The following is an 18,344-nucleotide window of genomic DNA, read 5'->3' as shown; positions in this document are numbered from 1 at the left end:
TGCAAATTTCGTCACCGTTTTAACAAAACAATGTGAGGGCATCTTTAGGAATTTACAATTAAAATTTGACTTCCATTGGACAAACATAATTACAAAACAACATTTTTGAAGAACATCCACCCATTCAATTCAAAACAGCCCAAACAGCAGACCAAAGAGGTATTACAAAGTAAGTTTTTCTTGTCTTGGTTTTGCGAAAATGCAAACTTCAATTTTCTCCACAGAATTAATGTAGAGGGTATAATGGCCATTTTGAATTTCACACATTGGTAAATTTTAAGTGAAATATACTGTACTTTGATTCACTAATACAATAGTTACTTGCTGAACCTCGAGTTTTATTTCTACATTCTTGATTATGAAAGAGAAAAATTTACAATTTCATAGAGGAAGAAAACTTGTACTTTCTGTGTCAAGGCACATTGTTGCCAAGGCGGGATGCGGCTTCTAATAAGCATTTTAAGGTGCATCAATGTAACATGTACGTAACTGGCACTACCTCAATACACTGTGATGTGACATCAGGAGGCTTGACTTGAACAGATGAACGATGCAATACCCATGGTTCATCTGTGTAATCATGCAATACTGGTGGTTCACCGACGTTATGACGCTGGGAGACAAGTTAGCAAGAGTTAGAACAATACAAGAACATGCAGTGTGAATGACATTACTTTACAAGACTTAGTGGTGTGCATTTAATAAGTGTGTGTGTGTGAATTATAGCGTGAACATCCCCACAACCTACACACTTCCTTTATATATAATATATACACCAAGAGTTAAGCAGATATTATCAGCGTGTACCGTGAGCATGGTCCTGCTGGAGGGTCTTCCTTCAGGGTACGGAGTTTCGTAATCATTAGTTTCACGTTTTTTGCCTTGTACCACAATTGTCTTGGGACTGTCTTCATGTCCATGGTTTCCAGCCTGTATCCGGTGGAAACAAAGCTTTTTTGTTGAATTGTGATCATCCTGGAAAGTCATTCTAAAACTTTGTGCACTGATTCAGGCAGATATTGAGCACAATACATAATAAACACTTCAAAAAAGAACACCTCTTCATAAACATTTTTGAGATATGAGAAATTTCGCTCATTAGATTCTGGCAACAGAAAGCAAATTTTCAAAATATGACTAACAAGTATTCTGAAGAGCTTCTTAAAAGACGCATGCCTGAATAAGAATTCATTGGACCAGAATTCAAACTATAAGTCCTTTTGATGCCTGTCAAGAACCTGCAGCTGTGCACGTTTTAAGGAACAGTGTTGTGCACAAAAAAAGAAATATTCTTAAAGCTCAAAAGCAAGCAACCAAGTTGTAAAATCTTACAAAAAGCAGAGAATTGAAAGTCAAATTACAGATTATTTTGTGGAAGACCTACGGACCCGAACTAGCAATATACCTATCTTGTGCAAGGAACAATTGCCATAATTACAGTACAAGCATCGCACAAAGCATTCCATTGCATCACGGTCGCATTGCAGCTAGATCGCTTCACTTACATTCAACTTGTGCAAGAAACAAATGATGTGATATAAAATACAAGTATTGCACAAAGCATTCCTTTGGATCAAGGTCGCATTGCAGCCACATTGCTTCATTTACATTCAACTTGACACAATAAAAGTATTGTTAAAAGCATCACTTTGGATCGCACCCAGTTGTACTGCTGCTAGATCCCTTCAATTACATTCAAGTTGTACAAGAAACAAATGATGTCACAGTGATATATGGTACAAGTATCCCTTTGCCATTGCATCAGTGTGCTGTTGATATTGTATTGCTTCACTATAAAGTACAAAAACAGCCAATGAGCTTGACAAGCCCAGACAGTAAAATATCATAATTAGAGTGCTGCATTTGCAGCAGCCATGTGTTGGAGTTACAATACCAGTGTCATGACAGTGGTAGAAAATGAATTGACTGTGGCAGAGATGACAAGGACAACAGTAAAGAGAGATTTGTTGACGGAAGTTACTTTGAATAATTATGTTACAGTGTACTGATTCAATGCCTTCATATTTGCATGACGAATTGCTTCCCAGTTGTAACATTGGCCATTTTCATTGATTCAGCAGTCTTCTTTTATAGGGTGGGAGAATAGTGTCATTTCAGTGATCTGTACTGTCACAGCGCATTTGGCAAAATTTTGATATGGCTGAATTGATGGCAGAAACAAGGACAAGAGATCAAAAGTCAAAGGACACATTTTAACGGCTGTGGTTGTGTCATAAACGAGCTTGCTCCTTATTACCAGCTAGGGGTGTACTTTTAGGACAGGAATGGTTTCGAACAAAATAGACTAGACAGCTGCTGTGGTACTAGCAACTGGTTGCAATGCAAGAGTCATAAGGAAACAAATGCAATACTTTATGTGATCTATATTCTGCATTATACATATACTTGAATGATATATTGTACAATAAACTAAGAGCAGTGTCAATCAAAATGGTGGCACACTACAGCATGCATCTAGTCATACGACACTCAGATGCTTTTTGACTTTCAACACTTTGGACTTGTGCTCCATTTTTATTCCTGCATCTGTGTTTCAAAGCTGTTTGTTCAAAGAATGGGACACACAATACCTACATGTCTTTTATTACATTGCAAGCTGGGCATGCACACTCTGAGATTCCTACCTCCATCATTGAATCTGTCTTTGTTTCTCTCTTGAGCTTTTTAATCTTCTTCTTGATTTTTTTCCTGTCTCCCATGGCAATGCCAAGGTCACTGAGATCACGCTCATGTAGACTCAACAGCTGGTCATATTTAATGCCTTTGGCTGCAAAATTGTCTGCACAGTCTTCTAACTCAAGTTCAAGCAAGAATCCATACACCCTTTTGTCTGATAATGATATCAATAATTAAAAATTAACATTAAACAGGCAAACCATTGACTAGGGTCCACCTGAAGCCTCAGTGGTGAAAGCTGAAACAATGGACAGATCAGTTGGACAGATCAGTTGGATATGACAGACCACAAAAACAGGCTGTAATGTTATGATTAGATGTGAACCATGAAAGTGTGAAACATGGAAAAGAGATTTGATGGAAATGTATACACAATTATCGACTACAAGGACTACGTTATGAGGTGCATGGAGTGCAGCAGCTTTTTGGAGTTGGTGTACAGATCGGTAAACATAGAAAAAACCATTGAAGGTAAGTGACAACCCAAACATTATGAAATATTGTGAAATAGTGAGCAATTTTCCTTTCTAGGGAAAATAAGAATACAAAAAACAAGGTAAACTGGACTGACTTTTCAGAATTCTTGATTACACATTGGCAAGTTTTTTGTCGAGGGCAGTATATTTAAGTAAACTTCACCACGATTCCCCTTCCATAAAGTTCATGTATAGAATAAACCAAATTGTGCAGGTATAATAGTACCATGACGACTATATGGATGTGGAGATATTGTGGGGCAATACAAGATTTCTGGAACTCAAATGATGAGTGACAGGACACTTAATGATGATAAGAAGTTATTATTGAATTGCAATACTCAAAACTTTGACAAGTTTGGACCGATTCTGATGGTTAATGGTTCATGCTGGATGGTCAAACATAATGTTGTAAATGGTAGATATCAGATAGGGCAACGTTCTACTTTGAGTGGATAATGATTATTGGTCAGGACCAGTTTTGATGTTATTTTGTCAACTTGAAGGCAGTCATTGGGATGTACTGAGCTTTGATTTTAGATCAACTCTCAAAAATACTGATTGAAGAGAAGAAATGGAGAAGGTAGATAAAACCAACAGAGAAACAGATGGAAGTGCACAACAACTCTAATGATTATATTCATGTGAGCAATAAAACCCTTAAAGATCGTACATTATGGGATGAAAGTGACAAGTGGATTTCTATTTCCATTCCAAGACATACAGTGACAAAGTGAGTGGCATTGGACAGCTTCAAAGACCAAGATTTTCAAGCACTGTCTCGAAATCACTCATAACTTACCACAATCTTGAAATCCTTTAGGTTTGTCTGATTCAGGGGGTAAATTTACATAGGCTCCTTTCTTGATATCTGAATCACTTCCATCACGTTCTGTTGCTCCGACAGCAATCCCGGGCTTCATGGTTTCGTATTTGTTGCTGTCAAGCTGAGAGTTTGCATGGGGTCTTTCATACTGACTACGGTGAGTTGGCTGAGGGGTCTCATACTTGCCACTGTCCCTGAGAGAATCATACGCATGTGGTCTCTCATACTGGCTAGGCTGGGTTGGCTTGGGGGTCTCGTAGCCTCTCTCATCTGGCAGAGCTACCGTCTTCGTACCGTAAAAGTGATGTACCACGTGGCCATTGGCATCAGTTGCTTGCGGTGCGGGTGGTGGCGGTGCCGAGGGAGCAACAGAATACCGATTATTAACAAAAGAAACTGTTTGGCCATCTTGGATTACCACTGTACTGGTATGCTGGTTGATTTCAGCATATGCTGGCGGTGCCTCTCTGTCATCTATATTTCAAAGAAAGATAATTCAAAAGTTGTCAATAAATGCTGAAAGTTGACTGCTTATTACTGTGGTTCAAGCAGAAACAAGATTCTAAAACTCGTCACTTTTTCATAGAAATGCATGTCTCTCTGAAGAATTTTTGATCTACACACCTATCACCTTGGAGTGAGCATGTAAAAAAACATAATGGCTGCCAGGCAGCCTTATTGGATTGTATCATGAAGGAATTTGATGTGCACATGTAAGTTGATAGGGTGTAGTCCTTATGTGCCAAGTTTAAAAGAGATCAGTCATGGCAGAATTTAGTTAATGGCTATCTGGACATGAAAAAATTGCAAGAAAATGGCCACCGGTGGCCATATTGGATCGTATCAAGAAGACTTTTGATAAGTGTATGTAAGTCATAGCCTGTTGTCCTTGTGCCAAGTTTAAAAGAAATCTGTCAAGGCATGTCTTAGTAATGGTGCTGGACATAAAAAAAATTGCAAGAAAATAGCCACTTGGCAGCCATTGTGGATTGTATCATAAAATAAATCAACGTGCATAAAGTTTGAAAGCAATTGGGCCAGGCATGTCTGAGATATCTTCATGGACGGACAGATGGACAGACTGATGGACGGACAGATGAAGCATACTACAAGTTCCCCCCTGGACTTAGTCCACGGGGACTAACAGGCATAGGTAACCAGTTTTTCTATGAGTGCCACCGCCAGAGTTCTCTTTTTCTACATGTACCCAACCTTTAAACAAACCACCACTCGGGACTACAGATTAAGGAAATATTGTTGATGAAAGAAAAGATCACATTCGCTACAGAGGATGATGTCTTTGATAGCAGTCTAGTACGAAATAATATTTGACAAGAAGACTTACATTGTGCACTATTTTCAATATCATAATCAAACTGATTTAATTTTGAATAAACTCACCTTGAATTTCAGCATACATGGGGTCATTCACATTAATGCTGGATGCTGAATTAACTTGCTCTTGATATCTGCCACCTCTCTGAGAACTACTTGCACAAACAAAAAAACAAGGCACTGTAAGGGGCCGTAGATAATTATAACACACACATGGTAAACGCAATTTCTGTGTTTAGAGGGGAGGGGGTTTGGATGTATTTCAGTTACCATGTGCATAAAAAATCTCTCTACACGTTTTTCATATTGCAACATCTCGCTACACGTTTTTACATGTATCGCAAAATATTGCATTATATTGTTTGGTGTGTACCAGGCCAGTGCGGCACTGGTGCTACACCATTTTTGACATACATGTGCTTCAGGTACGAGTAAAATAATGTAACAATCATTTTGGATACACTGTTCCAATTCATTTTTCATTTTGTTGGTTGTGTCATTGTCAAGTTGGCAGTGAACAAAGATTGTATGGGGAATGATTGCGTACACATGATTTTATAGCGACATAATTACTGATACAGAATGAGACCTGGTTGGATTTTCGCACTTCCAAACTTTCGTTTAGGGGAGGGGGAGGGGGTTGAGGCCAGGTGCGTTTACCGTGCGCATGTTTTAATTATCCACGGTCCCTAAGTGAAGAAATAAAAAAAAATAAAAGAACATCTTCTTTAATTTTAATAACAGACATTAAATTTGTGTCAAGGTATTCATGAGAAATGAACACGAACCTTTTCTGTTTGTAGTATTTGTATCCAAAGATGAACAGAATTACTACTACAACAATTGCAATGACGCAGATAATAGAGCCAACAATTGCACCAGTCAAGTTGTCTGAAGGTGGTGCTACAGGTACAGGTGTTTTGCCATCTATGGAAAAAAAAGGTCAACATTTGTGCATAAGTAGCATTCAGCTCTATATGAGAACCTTTATGAAAGAGAAAAATAAAACGCAAGTAAGACTTAGGAAAATGTCTTTCTCCTTTCTATAATATCTCTTTGTACCTGTGCTTGAGTTAGATAACCAACAGCACTTTATCCTTGTGCCATTTGACATTGGTTTGGCCATGTCTGGGACAATGACTAAAGTATAGACAGAGGCATGTGGTATGGAGTCCAATCCAACCCAATCTTCAGTACCCCTTGAACCGAAGTATGTGTTAATTGATGGGTATGAGTAAAATACAATTATTATAGCTTGAACATTATCTTTTGCAGCCCAGTTGATCAATGTTTGATACTCATGTTATGTATTGAACAACAAATCGTGTTGAGCAGAATCATTCGAGGATGAACAGTCAAAAAAAATCTGAGGACACAGAATTTTGCGAGAAGATTTAAAAATAGGGCCAAAGTCCCTGAAGCTACTATAGACATGGATACAAAATTAAGTATTTCCTGACTGTATGAAACAATCTCACTAAGGTCATCCTAGGGACATGTAATCAAATATTGAAGCTGTCTGACCAGCGGTTTCGAAAAAAACAATCGACTCAACAGTTGACAGAGCTCTGCTGTGTTATGTAGAGAATAACCTTTTGTGACACACGTATTGATGAAGGTGGATATCTTTGATAGCTCATTTCAGGATGGCCTGACCAAAAATGGAAAAAAATTCCGTAAAATACAGATTTGCATATTTCATGAGATTCAAGACTATATTAGTCTATAATAGCAATAAACGAGAGTTAATTACATTCTAATTAACGTAAACAAGACTTGCTTAAATCAAGATTTACGTCGTAATAAAACAGCATATCTGTCAGCTTATAAAGAATCTTGAGCGGGTTATCTTTTAATATCAGTATTTTCATTATTAACCAAGCACATTTTAACTTTCAAATTAACATTGTAAGTAAGTTCTGTTGAATAAGTTGAGACTGTACATATAGGCGAGCGGCGAATCCACAAAAAGGGCCTTAGTTTAGGAGTTTAATGTACCCAGCTTACATACGGCCACATCATACGTCATTTGAAAGCTTATTATCTCTACTTTAAGAAAATTGACGATGTGGAGCTGCCAAGTAGGGCCATAACCTCCTAATTTGCATAATTAACAAGGGTACCCAATTTGCATAAATGTGATATAATATTTGACATTTATTGATAACTTCTCTAGCGATACGTTTAAACTATCGAGTGATGTATCAAATGAAAAGCCTTGCCATGTAGAATACAAAATGGATATTAAAAGAGATATTAAAATTGATTTCACTGAAATATTTTCATGTTTATATGGAAAACAATATTTTCCCCTTTTGAATAACAGTATTTTAAAAATTTTAACACATACAGCCACAGCACACAGCCACATCATACATCATTTGAAAGCTTATTATCTCTACTTTAAGAAAATTGACAAGTTGAAGCTACCACATTGGGCCATAACCCCCAAATTTGCATAATTCACACGGGTACCCAATTTGCAATTAGCGATATAAAATTAGAAAATTCACTATTAACTACTCTAAACATACTTTTATACTATCGAGTGATATATCAAATGAAAGGTACTTGCATGTAGAATACAACTTTGGTATCCAAAGACATGTTTAAATTGATTTCACTGAAATATTTTCATATTTATATTGAAAATTATATTTTCCTCTCTTGAATATCAAAATTTTAAACATTTTAACACATACAGCCACAACATACAGCTACATCATACATCATTTGAAAGCATATTATCTCTTCTTTATGAAAATGAACAATGTTGAATTGTCAACTACGGCCATAGCCCCTAATTTGCATAATTTACAAGGGTATCCAATTTGCATCCATGCAATATAAATTACATATTCATTGTTCACTACACTAAACATACTTTTAAACTATCGAGTGACATATCAAATGGAAGGTGTTTGCATGTAGAATATGAAATAGATATCGAAAGAGATATTTAAATTGGTTTCACAGCAATATTTTCATATATATATTGAAAATAATACTTACCCCTTTTGAATAACAATAATATAAATATTTCATCACATACAGCCACATCATACAGCCACATCATATGTCATTTTAAAGCTTATTATCTCTTATTCAAGAAAACTGACAATGTTGAACTATCAAGTAAGGCCGTATCCCTAAATTTGCATGATTTACACCGGTAAGCAATTTGCATAACTGCAATATAAAATTAGAAAATTCATTGACTATTCTAAACATGCTTCTAAACTATCGAGTGATATTTCAAATGAAAAGTATTTGCATGTAAAAAACAAAATTGACATCCAAAGAGATATACAAACTGGTTTTACGGAAATATTTTCATATTTGTAGTGAAAAAAGTTATTTTCCCCTTTGGAACAACGGTATTTTAAAAATTTAACAGCAGTATCAATGCAACCACATGCATTTTGATAAGCGAAGAGTGCATAGAACACGGAGAACAACAACTGAAATGAGGTCTGGAAATGAATATTTTGTTGGTTTAATGTATGTTTCAAAACATATGAATAGCTCTATTTTTCTGCATTATTATCCGATACCGATGTATAGTTTTTATAGGTCAGAGAGTGTACCCATTCACAGCATATGAAAACCTTTTAATGTTACTCAAGTATGCCAACATGTTCTTGTAATTTTGTAACCAAGGCAACAGGACTAAAATATATATATATATATATATATATATATATATATATATATATATATATATATATATATATATATTATATATACCAGGTGGCATCTGATCAGTACTGCTTGGCGAACTAAGGCAGTTGACTGTATTGTTTTCAAATCCCCGAAACACTCGCCTTGGTAAATAACTGACAAACACCTAGGAGATTTTGATGATGTTTTTTCTTTGCTGTATATTAATTGTTATAAACTAATCCTGCTGATGTCATATCTTCATCATTCATATGACACAATCATAGAGAACCCATAATGATCTATTGCTTGCACTTGCATGACGTTACTTTACACCATTGCTGTACTTATTTCCATCCGAGTGAATTTAAACTGTTTAACTACTTTTGACTATATTTTTAACATATATGGTTAATGATTTGAACGCCGACATTTTTTCCTAAAGATGTGTTGGGAAAATATCACTAATTACTATTAAGTCCAAACATAAAGAAAGATCCCCAACGACACTAGTGTAGTTGTTGAAAAGTAACTCTGTAGCCGAAACAATATGTGAGAGTAAGCTGTAGTCAAAGTTATGGCATAATTCATGATCCAAGTCATTCATGCCGATACAGTGTCATGCATTTCCAGTTCATCTAGTAATTCTACAAATTCATCATCCTCTTCTGAAACAGTTTTGTCATGAGTAAAATGGTTGCCACAGTTATAGCTGCCTTGTGCATGGAAGATTAATTTGACAGCAGACACAACTGGTGACATGTAATAAGAGAAAGCAAACTCCACACATCGTTCATATCTTATTCTTGTTTGAATTTTGTGTATGTTATGTTTGGCGGTTTTCTGTAAAGTGTTGATTTGCAGTGAGACGTACCCCTAATCTACGTATCCTGCCCTGAACCCGCACTGGAGTGGAAAGACTACTGTAACACTGCAATCCTTTGATGCTACCTTTCGAGAATAGAGTTGTCTTCATCAGTCACTTAAAATTCATTTTCGGTTGGTGAAACGTGTGCAGTATTTGATCACGTTGTTTCACTGAAGTTAAGTTTGTTCAAGTAAGGAAGCTATAGAATGTCTACCATTTCGGTCTGGTTGTGTTTTTGGATGCTCAAGTGAATCGGAGATCGAGCTGTTGTAGGTTTTGTTTGGCATAGGTGTAACGCTTATATTTCTGTTTCATATGTATGTGATTAGGCTACGTTCACAAATAATGGTGGTGAGGGGCGGAGGAATTCGGGGTGGAATCGAAATTTTGAGGGATAGTAGGAGGAAACTTGAAAGTTTTGATCTGCCTATAGGGGACCTGAAAATGTTTTGGTTCCCTTTTACTTTTTGCGATTCCAAGGTTTCGAAGGCAATTCAATGAAAATCGAATAACAATTAAATGTCATCCGATTGTTCTAAAGTTAGTAATAATCAAACAAGATCTAGAATTACTTTTACTCTTTATTTATACTTGATTACTTTCATCTCAAAAAAATCTTGCATTTTGTATCGTATTGTTGTGGCATAATTGTTCTAATGTATTGTAATATTTCGCCTTTCACAAATCTTTGAATATTGCCGTTTGATAGCATAAACTGGAATCTGGTATCTGTTGGTTGTGCGTGTGTGTTCTTAAGTCGAAAATGTTAATTTGATGCATCGATGACCTTCACAGATAATGAGGTCTAAAGATGTGATTTTTTGAGAAGAGCTTTCAACAGTTCAGAGTAGGATGCAATTTTTATGTTTGATATGAATTTATTAAGCTCGTGCTGGATTCCAATGAAAGTCATATATTGTCTCTGAATCTCAGTCAGAGCGATATTTGTTCTGTGTGTAGCTAAATTATTCTTATTTTGTATATATTTTATTCTTATTTTGCATAGTGCGGGCATTATTCGAATTTACTACACAATTTTATGCATATTAAAAATAAGTCAAGATATCGCGATTTGAATAAAAATATTCAATAAGAATATTTAAGATACGTGTTTTGAATTCATATTCTATTCTACATGCCAATACCTTTCATTTGATATATCACTCGATAGTTGAAAAGTAAGTGAAGACTACATAACAATGGATTTTTATATTTTTATATCGGACTCATGCAAATTAGGTACTCGTGTGCATTATGCAAATTAAAGAATTACGGCTGTATTTTGCAGCTGCATATCGTCAAGTTTCATGAAGCAGAGGCAATAGGCTTTCAACTGACGTATAATGTGGCTGTATGATGTAGTTTTATGTGTAAAAATTATTTAAATATCGATATTCAAAAGGGGAAAATATATTTTTCGATATAATTATGTAAAGAATTCAACAAAATCATTTTTAATATCTCTTTGGGTATCTATTTTGTATTGTACATGCAAATACCTTTCATTTGATATATCACTTGACAGTTTAAATTATGCATAGAGTAGTTAATAAATACCTAATTTTATATCAAATTTCTGTAGTTTGCGTACCCATGTGAATTATGCAAATTAGGAGCTATGACCGCACTTGACAGCTCAACATTGTCAATTTTCGTGAAGTGCAGATAATAAGCTTTCAAATGACGTATGATGTGGCTGTATGATGTGGCTGTATGCATTAAAATTTTTAAAATATTGTTATTCAAAAATGGAAAATATTTTTTCAATATAAATATGAAAATACTTCAATGGAATCAATTTAAATATGTCTTTGGATATCAAAGTTGTATTCTACATGCAAATACCTTCAATTTGATATATCACTCGATAGTTTAAAAGTATGTTTAGAGAAGTTAACAGTAAATTTATGATTTTACATCGCATTTATGCAAATTGGGCCCCCGTGTAAATTATGTAAATTAGGGGCTATGGCCCTCTATACAGCTCAATATTGTCCATTTTCATAAAGTAGAGATAATAAGCTTTCAAATGACGTATGATGTGGCTGTTTGATGTGGCTGCATGTGTTAACATTTTTAAAATATTGTTATTCAAAAGGAGAAAATAATTTTTTCACAATAAATATGGAAATATTTCAGTGAAATCAATTTAAATATCTCTTTGAATATCCATGTTGTATTCTACAGGCAAATACCTTTCATTTGATATATCACTCGATAGTTTAAAAGTATGTTTAGAGTAGTTAACAATGAAATTTCTAATTTTATATCGCATTTATGTAAATTGAATACCCGTGTAAATTATGCAAATTAGAGAGGTATGGCCCTACTTGGCAGCTCCACATCGTCAATATTCTTGAAGTAGAGATAATAAGCTTTCAAATGACATATGATGTGGCCGTATGTAAGGTGGGTACATTAAGTGTGAAAAATAGGTGAGTCTGCCGCTCGCCTAATACTCAGAGAAAGACACTGAAGAGACAAATGTTTGTAACTTAAGAAGTTCAAGGTCATCCAAAGCATTATAAGGAATCATGTTACACTTTCATTGCACTGTTTACACAGATTGCATATTGCTATAAATAGCACGAGGAATCTTACAGCCCAGCTTTACTATATAAAAACCCTATCATTTTGACCACTCTTTTAATTGACCACTCTATTTTTTTCCTCAAAAAGTAATCTTATTTTATCTTTACCAAGTCAACCATAAATGGAAATTAGAACTTTCTCTATCTCTATTTATTTGACCACTCTATCATGACAAACTATTATGAGCAATTTCTTTTAGATAACATAAATGGTGGTTCAGATTATATCAAAGTTGGGATTCAGGAAAGTTGCCTATACATGTTTTAATCCTCCAAGATGGTAAGCATTTCACTATGAACTGTCAAAAAGTGTTGAACTTTCTGATAATTCCACACTAAAATTATTTTGGCTTTGATGATTTCCTAATTAATTCAATTATTTAAAATCATATTAATTATTTTTTTCTGGGTGAATTGATAGGGTTTATACAGTACAAGAATTACATACAATGTAAGTTAAATTTTGACCAAAATGACAAAAAAATTCCTTAAAAATACACATTTGCATATTTCATCACAATTTGAACAAATCTAAGTTGGGTTATCCCTAGGAACCTGTATACCAAATAACAAAGCTGTCTGACCAGCGGTTATGAAGAAGAAGATTTTTACCAAAAACACCTTTTTGGCATTAATTTGCCTATTTTCAACAATATCAAAAAATAAAAAAAGTAGTTTCTCAAAATCATATTTTTCATCTACACAACAAATATCAAATCAGTAAGTACTGCGGTTCTCAAGATATTTGAGTGGACGGACGCCTCACAAACGGACATACATACATACATACATACATACATACATACATACAGACTGACGACGGACGCCGGACGGATACCCATCCCATAGCTTCTATAGACTATAGTCTATAGTAGCTAAAAATTGTGCATGACATACAAATTGGAGACTCATTACTGGTACCTGTATATTCTTCGTATTTGCTTTGAAATCCAGAGTCTTCATTGTTAGAATTGGTTGTGAATATCAGAACAGCGACATTTCTGGACGCTGTCACACCTTCTAAATCATCTGATCGCCGTCTTCTCTTCGAATTGTCAATTCTACTGGAGTATTGGTATTCTCCCAGGATGGTGTCAGGATCAAGGCTATTTCCGTCGTAGATGGTCAGCTTGTCGTCTTGTATTGCCATGCTTTCAAACGATACCTGGACCTTGGAGCCTTCAGCAAGTTTGATCATCCAGCCACAGGAGAGACTGCTGGGATACCTCTGTGGGTAGTTGGGCGACTTTATCAATCCTGAAGCTGCATCAAAAGTATCTTCTAAGGGCTCTTCAGAAGTAGATGTGCAGCACTCTGTGTGACAACAGCATACAATGTATATCAGTATCAGCATTCTCAGTCACTTGCACAACACAACACAGAATTTTTTAACAAACCCACACAGCATTTCAACTGGATCGGGCTTGTCCTTAACCAGAGTACAATGCCTATGCAACCGAGAAAATGTTTCAAGTTGAATCACACTTTTTCTGCCAACGCTACATCAATTTCCTTTCTTTGAAATTGATAATGACCTCCTTTGCCCTTCCTTGCCCTTACTAGTTTGTCACTTTATAATTGATCCTTTTCCAGCTCAACACTCCCTATATGCAGAAAAAAGTGAAAAAGGTATTTGTCCTGGTGTATACATGTAGAAATGAGACAAACAATTATTTCAAGATGCCAATTTTCTTTACGAAATAGCACTATTGCTGAATTCAGGTAATCAATAATTTGACAGCCCTTTATTCAGCCCTCATGAGCCAAATTTTAAGACCTCATTGTTCATATCATTTGATGGTCATCATTCACTCAGTAGATGTGCAACAAACACAGTCTATTTCAAAGCTGTACATGTACCTCTGTCCCGTGGAGAGTTTGAAATACAATCATGCAATTAAAAGGAAAAAGCTCTGAGAGACAGCTGACTACTTTCATGTCGACACTGGGGGCAATAGTTGTTGTGGACTGATTTCTGTTGGTCTAAATTTGACTAGGTTACTGATAAACAAACCAGAATCCAACTTACGTTGTCTGACTTGTCCAGTGTGTATGACCGGCAATGGATCACCTACATGAAAAGAAATTGTACTGAGTCAAAGACAAAAATACCAGCATTCAGTCACTTTACTTTCACGTGTTAATTTCTTACATTGTCTAGCTTTTCTGTTTCTGTAATCCTCTCATATTTTTTCTGCCTTAATTCTTTCACAGTTCACCTGTAGATTCCAAATTGATTTCGAGTGATTCTCTTAGGAACCAAAGGATGTTTTGAGCTGTATGTCTTGCAACCTGTGGGATACAATATTCTGCAAGGAACTGTAGTACTACTTACCATCTACAGATAGGTGGAGTTTAAAACCAGTATAGGATAGGAAGCTATCACTTTTAAAGGAGATATACATATCTGGTCCGTTTGTAGTTACTGGATCAGGAAAATGGATTCCAATGTATCTCTGTAGCACTGGGGAGACCTCATGCTGACCATCTCGTATAACCAGTTCATCATTTGCTTCAGTGTGCAATGCTACAAGAGTTAAACAGTCAAAAATACTTGTTTAACATTTGGGTCGGCAAACCCTGTTACCATCCCCTTGTAAGATTGCACTGATATCCACAAGGGAACTCTAGTAACATTGACAAGGGTACCAGCCATAGCAAAAACACTGATAAACATTGAGTTCCAGCAAAAATAGGCCAAGAAATCCCAAGTATGTTTTCTAAAACATTTGGTGTGTGAAATTTCTGCAATCTGTAAACCATCAAAGGGACAAAGTCGGCCAGTTTTCATGAATTTTGTTTGATACGAGATACTACTTAAATTGTTTGACATGTTGAAAGATACTGAATGAACGGGTGACCATGCATATATTCGACCCTTATTTTCCGGTCGTATTGACCCTTTTCTGTATTATACATAAATTCACAATGTATGTACTTTTTTACCTCATGCAAGCATGAGAAGAAAGGATTGGTTTGAGGTTGCCTTGAGAAATTAATTTTTAGCTATGGCAAACTGCAATTTTCTTCAATTCAGATTCTTTTCATTTAATTTCACAACAGTGAGCCAGGACAAAAAACATTTTGAACAAGAGCCAATTGAAGGTCACCTGCTAGGTCAGTTTTTACCGCTATTGGCCATAGACATCTCTCACCTTCAAACTGAATGTCAATTCTCCCTCCTGGTGTCAAGTGAACTGTCCAAACGCAGTCCAGGTTGTTGGGATAGGATTTGGGATAATTTGGTGACCAAACCAAAGCCACTCTGTCAACGACTCTGTAGGTCTCAACTCCGTCAATTCCACTACATTCTACCGGAGACATGAACAATGATTATCAAACTGTGCTCTGTGTTCATATGTGAGAGTGAACTCTGTAAAAGGTGAACTATGAGGTGAAAGAAAAAAATGCAAGACTTTGACAGTTAACTCTGACAAATGGTGCATTCACTTGGTCTTTAAAGGAAAAGGATTTTGGATCAAGGTAGAATGCACCCTGAGGACAGGTATTTGGATTCTCAAATTTTTACAATTCTTTTCAGATCTACCACTCATGTAGCGGCCCATTTTACGGCTCTTGGAGTAAAAAAAATTTCATCCTCTTAGTTTTACAAAAATCCAAAATTTTGAAATTTCCCAAAGAGCTAACACTGAGATGGTGACCATTTTGAATTTCAAATATCAGTAATAATAAATAATAATAATAATAATAATATTTGTTTCTTAAAAAACACACTACACTGCATCTCAATGCTCTTTAAATTACACAATAAAACATTGCAGATAAACTACGCTGCCTAAAATGATAGACGATATTTAAAAGACTCACAAGACCAACTAAGGGAGTGGATCGAGCATCAAAAGAAAACTTATTCCATAACAATGGAGCAGCAATTGAAAATGCATGATAACCATAATAAATTGTAGATGATAGTAAATGTTAGGTGTTACTCAACTACTAAGCTAACTTTGATTGTTATCCATGATATTGTAAGAGTATGGTAGAAAGTTTCGTTGAAGAAAGTTTGAGCAAAAGCAAGTTCTTCAGTTTTGAGGCACGTACTATGTATAGTTCTTTGTAACAAAGTTTCAAGTTCACTGAAGGATCAATGACTTGGTGCAAAAGGGACGTATCTCAAAAGTAAGTTTTGTCATATTTTCAGTCAGTTTAAAAATATTTCAGAAAATTAAAGAACACCAAATGTGCATAGATTGCACATGACGCAATATCAGTGTAAAAATGTCACAACGGTGAATCAAAAGTTACAGTGTCTGGCAGCCACACTGTAAATAGGTTTAGTCATATTTTGAAAAACATTTGCCAAAAAACTTCATTACAAATTGTCAAGGTTCAGTTTGGAAATATATAGTGACATTTAAGTTCTCATTTTAGTAGTTTCCGAATAGAAGAATATACAGAGTAAGTTTATTCCTTTTTTTAGAATATGACAAGCAAATTTTTCCTGTCTGTCTTTCTCTTTGTTCCTTTTGTCTATCTGTCTCATCAAATTATCTCTCTCCCTGTCTTTGTCTATCTATTTCATTGCACATCATAACACATCATAATATCCTACTTCTCTGTTTATTTCAAATTTCAGGGAAATCTTTACCTCCATTAATTGTAAATATGCCTTGTGACGGTTCCTGCGTTGAAATCCTGGGTTGTATTGTCATTGGTTTCATAGTAGTGGTTGCTCTGGGTATGCAGACGAGTTTAGGATCATTGTTATCATTGCTGCATTGACTTCCTGATGCAGGTTTCCAAGCATAATTGCTGCAATCGCTAAGTTTGTCTTCATTCCCAGAACAACTTGCCTGTTTGTTACGGAAAATACAAAAAGTTTCAAGACATGGCTTTATTGTTCTATTAGAAAAATGAACTACTGCTGTTTGACAGACAAGTCTGCCCTATCAGTAGAACATTACGATTAATATTGTTGGCTGATAGAAAATATGTGACAGATTTTAGTAACATGGATATTTCTGTGACTTAAGCTATCTTCACAACTCTGGTATAATTTTAAGTAGGAATTTTCATTGTTTAGCAAACAAAGCATAATGTGACTGTTCATTGTTACTCTTTTTTGAAAATGCAGTAAAACAGAAAAGTTGAAGTCTTAGCAACAAGTTCAGCAGAACTTGAGTATAATCCTGGGGTGGACATTACATGTTGAAGAAACTGATCATGAAATTTTCTGTGAAAGATTACAAAACCAGTGATTGCTTTACAATGTCCTAAACTTTCCTCAAATCAGAAAAATAATTCAAGCACCAGCTCCTCATTCCCACATTGTGTACAAATATTTGTTTGTTTGTTTGTTTATTTGTTTGTTTGTCTGTTTCTATGCACAGGTTGCTTCACTCTTCCATAGGCATCTAATCTCCATTGGCTAAAATTTGCTCAGATCCTTATATAACATCAATTCTCATCATAAAATGGGCTCCCGTTCAATTCTAACAGTCTAACATAATCAGCTTTGCTGTGATGCACATAAAAGCTGTCCGTACTGACATCACAAACCAGGTCTGAACGACACTCACCAAATTCATGACTCTTGGTTTTCCTGTTGAACACATGGACGAAGTATCCAGTCTCTCATAGTCTTCAAACCCTAATTCTCTGCAGATGACAGTCAGGGTGTTCACTGATGCTCCATTCAGACACACTTGTTTTCCTTGATTGTTGGTCAATTGCACACAGCCAATCGTGTTGTCAGTTGAAGTCACCAGGGCAATAGAGGGCGCTGTAGCTGTTGATCGATATGAAAGAGTGCTATTAGTCTTACAATACAACAAATATTTCTGAGTTGGGCAAAAATCCTTTTCTGTAATCAGTTCGCATCTGAGTCTTTTAATCATTAGACATTCATGAAGTGATGTTTTTGTGACTTA

At 35.6% G+C, this 18,344-nt stretch overlaps 1 protein-coding gene across 2 annotated transcripts in view; it reads right to left on the bottom strand.

The window, feature by feature from the left end:
• LOC139140819 (scavenger receptor cysteine-rich domain-containing protein DMBT1-like) overlaps positions 1-18,344 on the bottom strand; it is a 92,084-nt gene that overhangs the window by 7,541 nt on the left and 66,199 nt on the right. Inside the window, exons 22-33 of one of the 2 annotated variants that reach the window (XM_070710252.1) lie at positions 17,994-18,202; positions 17,063-17,267; positions 15,609-15,764; positions 14,789-14,980; positions 14,483-14,524; positions 13,375-13,767; positions 6,123-6,261; positions 5,401-5,486; positions 3,976-4,473; positions 2,646-2,851; positions 808-930; positions 500-613 (exon numbers count right to left, since the gene is read on the bottom strand). In XM_070710252.1, coding sequence (XP_070566353.1) covers positions 500-613; positions 808-930; positions 2,646-2,851; positions 3,976-4,473; positions 5,401-5,486; positions 6,123-6,261; positions 13,375-13,767; positions 14,483-14,524; positions 14,789-14,980; positions 15,609-15,764; positions 17,063-17,267; positions 17,994-18,202 — 2,363 coding nt within the window. The remainder of the gene's footprint in view (positions 1-499; positions 614-807; positions 931-2,645; positions 2,852-3,975; positions 4,474-5,400; positions 5,487-6,122; positions 6,262-13,374; positions 13,768-14,482; positions 14,525-14,788; positions 14,981-15,608; positions 15,765-17,062; positions 17,268-17,993; positions 18,203-18,344) is intronic. The other variant, XM_070710253.1, reaches the window with a different exon arrangement.

This window comes from Ptychodera flava, chromosome 9 (genome assembly GCF_041260155.1).
Source record: "Ptychodera flava strain L36383 chromosome 9, AS_Pfla_20210202, whole genome shotgun sequence".
NCBI classification, from domain to species: Eukaryota; Metazoa; Hemichordata; class Enteropneusta; family Ptychoderidae; genus Ptychodera; species Ptychodera flava.
The sequence above is the reverse complement of the archived record's forward strand: the minus strand, read 5'-3'. Positions and strand labels throughout refer to the sequence as shown.